The 3,584-nt window shown below is 41.4% G+C and overlaps 1 protein-coding gene across 1 annotated transcript in view; it reads right to left on the bottom strand.

Moving 5' to 3' along the window:
• Nucleotides 1–3,499, bottom strand: part of LOC106816106 (isocitrate dehydrogenase [NADP], mitochondrial-like) — a 14,049-nt gene extending 10,550 nt beyond the window's left edge. The window contains exon 1 of the mRNA XM_014820663.1: nucleotides 3,321–3,499. Coding sequence (XP_014676149.1) covers nucleotides 3,321–3,426 — 106 coding nt within the window. The 5' untranslated portion in view covers nucleotides 3,427–3,499. The remainder of the gene's footprint in view (nucleotides 1–3,320) is intronic.
• Between the last annotated feature and the right edge of the window lie 85 nt (nucleotides 3,500–3,584).

The raw sequence follows: 3,584 nt of genomic DNA, 5'->3' as shown, positions 1-3,584 counted from the left end.
ACATTACGCGGCGAGCGTGGTGCCGAATATACGCGGCTTACTTGGCGCGGAATATGATTCCGCGCCATGTAAGCCGCGTATTTCAGTACGGTACTGAATAAGCCACGTATATTTTAGCGCGTGAACGCTCAAGTACGGAACTGAAATCCTCGTGTGAACGCAGCTTATATATATGTACTGTACAGTGTACACTCAGATAGATTAAATTATGAAAGTATAATATATTACTAATGTCATAAAATTTAAACCTTGTAAACATGAATAAGGACATTATAATTAGCATAAATACATCAATTCAACTACACCGTGGTTTTATTGTTCCAGGTTTATTGTAGACTAGCTTTAATATAGTCTTCATTGTATTTTAAAAACATAACTAGGTGGGATATTGCTTGGTGCTTATATGAGAAAAGCATCTAGTGGACAAGGTCAATTGTGTTCAATTTGAAGGACTTTCTAAGACCAAGCCCAATAATACTCAATTTCCTGGGACTTTACAGGACCAGATTTTTCCAGGAGTTACCAAACATGGAAAATAAGACTAAAAAAATTTCAAGATTGTTTAGGGTTTTGATGATCCACACAAACCTTGTCATTGTGTACCAGACATGTGCTTTACCTGATTTACCTGATTCCACCCCTCACCTGTAGGTTTGGAGTGGATCGAAGGGTAGGAATTAAGACTACTGTATTGTATAAACCCCCATCCTTACATATTCATCCACATGGCGTTTGAACGAGTTAATTGATTTAGCTTGTGCTGCTTCTTCTGACAGGTTATTCTAATGATTTATTACTCTAAAACTGAAAAAATGTTTCCTTAACTCTAGTCGTGCACGCGAAGTGAACAATTTGAGGCTATGGCCACAAGTACTGTTGTATTCCACTCTTGTAAAGAATTTTGTAGGGTCAATTACTTCGTAGCCATTCATTAGTTTGAAAGCTTCAATGAGGTCTCCTCTTAGTCTTCTCTGTTCCAGTGTTATAAGTCCTAGTTTCTCTAGTCTGTTCATAGGAAAAATGACTAATTTCTGGAATCGTACGCGACATCCTTCTTTGCACCTTTTCCAGTAACACAATATCTTTCTGCAAATAGGGATTCCGATCTTACAGCTTCAAGTGGTACATGCAATTTCCATAAAATGCATTGATTGTGGTATTTTTTGAGAGTTCCTACTTGGGCACTGCATGGTAGACCTTTGGTTGAGAGGCTAGACGTGGCAGCATATATATGCCACTTAAATCTGGGACATCTGATACAGTGACAATATATGTAGCTCCCAGTGGTAAGAAGTCTTATGTACAACACACACATTGACAATTGCACTAGTAAAGATTCTTGTCTCTAAGCAGTGCTCGAAATAAGCGTTGTCCGGTTGTCCGAGACAACCAGAATTTGCGCCGGACAACCTAACCAGTCTGAGACATTGTCCGGTGGACAACCAAAAAACCCTATCTCTAACCCTTACACTAACTCTAAACCGACTCGGCTATCTTATATACGCGTGGTACCCAATTAATCTATGGTGTATAACCTTTTGCTTTCAATATTTTGCATCTGAACTGACAATCAATCCCATGCAACCAACTGGTATAGGCTAGCTAGCACAATAATGTTCAGTTTCATACTTCAAATCCGAGTGTTTTCTAGCTCATCAAGAAATCTTAATCGTGAATAATATAAAAATATGGGACCAGCTGCTATTTCCAACACTGGTATAATATCATATGTCAGGTTTTCTGATTTATGAAAGGTGAACTCGATTTGGAACCAGCAAACCAGCAAGTTTCCAAAATTTTCTGGGGGAGGACCCCCATACCCCCCGCCTGTTTTCACCCCGCCTCCTTGGAATCCTAGACCCGCCACTGAACAATTACATATTTTGGGAGCAGAGAAAAATGAACAAAAATGTCGCCTTTTCGCATGGCGCCCAAAACAAAGATTGCAGAGCTGAGAGGTAGGGGAGCCGTAGGGTGTGGAGAGGGAGGCGGAGGAGCCAGTGAAATATTAAGTCATCCACTATTTTGCGCAGTTCGCTGTTTTTGGCCCTCGTTGTTAAAAAATCCTGGCTACGCCACTGTTTTTGGGTGTTTTCTGATTATATTATTATGTGATTGAAAATAGGAGATTTGGGGATTTTTTTTGGGACAACCAGAAATTGTTGCGGACAACCCGATTTGATGCCGGGGTTGTCCGCAGGACAACCACATTTTTTTTCTTATTTCGAGCACTGCTAAGTATCTTGGCCATATTCACCAAAACATGCACGATTCGAGCTTTGATTACTCGTTTTGATTCCCGCTGCCATTTCTTGTGAATCTCGGACTATCTCGCGATAGCGCGAGATATCGGTCAATTTAAAAATAGAAACGGAGTAAACTACCCAGAATAAGATTATTTAAGTTTTCTGCCATGCCACTGCCCATGATTATAGGGAATGCGATGCACGATGTAAGCCTTTTTAAAACTTAAGAAACGATGGCTGAAACGTTATTCATGCATGGGTGTAACAGTACAGCATGAAAATGCTCGCATTAGGCCTATTGCTCCTACTGTGATATATACTGTATTCAAATTTAAAGCACTGCAACTTCTGAATGAAATGCAGCATCTAGGTGGAATATAGAGGTGGCCTAGTTTATTAGGTAGCTTTTGCGCATGACGTAACACACCAGCCGGACTGCCTAGTAGTAAGTACTGCCTAGTACAGCCGGATGAACTAGTCCCCCAGGGTACTGCCGGAGCGTAACCTGGGTACGTTCGGACGGTCCGGTATACCGGAACGTACCCTGGTAACTATCTGATATGGTTAGGGTTAGGGTTAGGGTTAGGGTTAGGGAGTAGGCGTAGGCGACTCGTTGGTGGAGTAGGCGAGGTACGGTCCGGCATATTAGATAGTACCAGGGTACGTTCCGGCAGTACCCTGGGGGGCATAGACCCTCTCAACAGTATTAGACACAATCACTAATTCAAACGATCAAATTTAACGATGGCTGAATGAGCCAAATCAAATGAACTATCCGAGTATCGACCCCATCGTTATAATCATAATGCTCTGACATGTGGACAGTGGAGAACAAAGAAGCCTATACTAAGCCTATAATTGATAAAGATATGAATAAATTAAGATAAAAAATATTAAATATATTATAACTATATAAAATAAATGATGATGATACACTAGGCCTTCACAGTAATCAGTATGTGACCTAGGCACTTTCCCTATGCTCAGTGAAGGTGAATGCAAAAAAGCATGACCACTGAGACTGACCAGCAATCATGCATGGACGAAAAGTTAAAATTCAAACTGCAATCTTACAATTCCTGCTTTGGATAGCGCTGGCTGTCAGTGGCAGAACTGTCTTCTGTGCGAGTGGACCACTGGCCATAAGCAGTTTCGCGTACTTGATAGTGGAGAAAGCCATTTTCACTAGAAACGTTCTCGTTAAAACCACGCTGCAGCAACTACCAGAATGTGGCGAAGGTGAAACCTGACGTCACTACGTCTAACGAATGAGTGTGTGCGATGCATGCTAAAAGAGCACGTGTGCTACAGAGCCGACAGCTTTTATTCGCTAGTCAG

The sequence above is a fragment of the Priapulus caudatus genome, unplaced genomic scaffold (genome assembly GCF_000485595.1).
Source record: "Priapulus caudatus unplaced genomic scaffold, Priapulus_caudatus-5.0.1 Scaffold30, whole genome shotgun sequence".
Taxonomy (NCBI): domain Eukaryota; kingdom Metazoa; phylum Priapulida; class Priapulimorpha; order Priapulimorphida; family Priapulidae; genus Priapulus; species Priapulus caudatus.
This window is presented reverse-complemented; position numbering and strand designations above follow the sequence as displayed.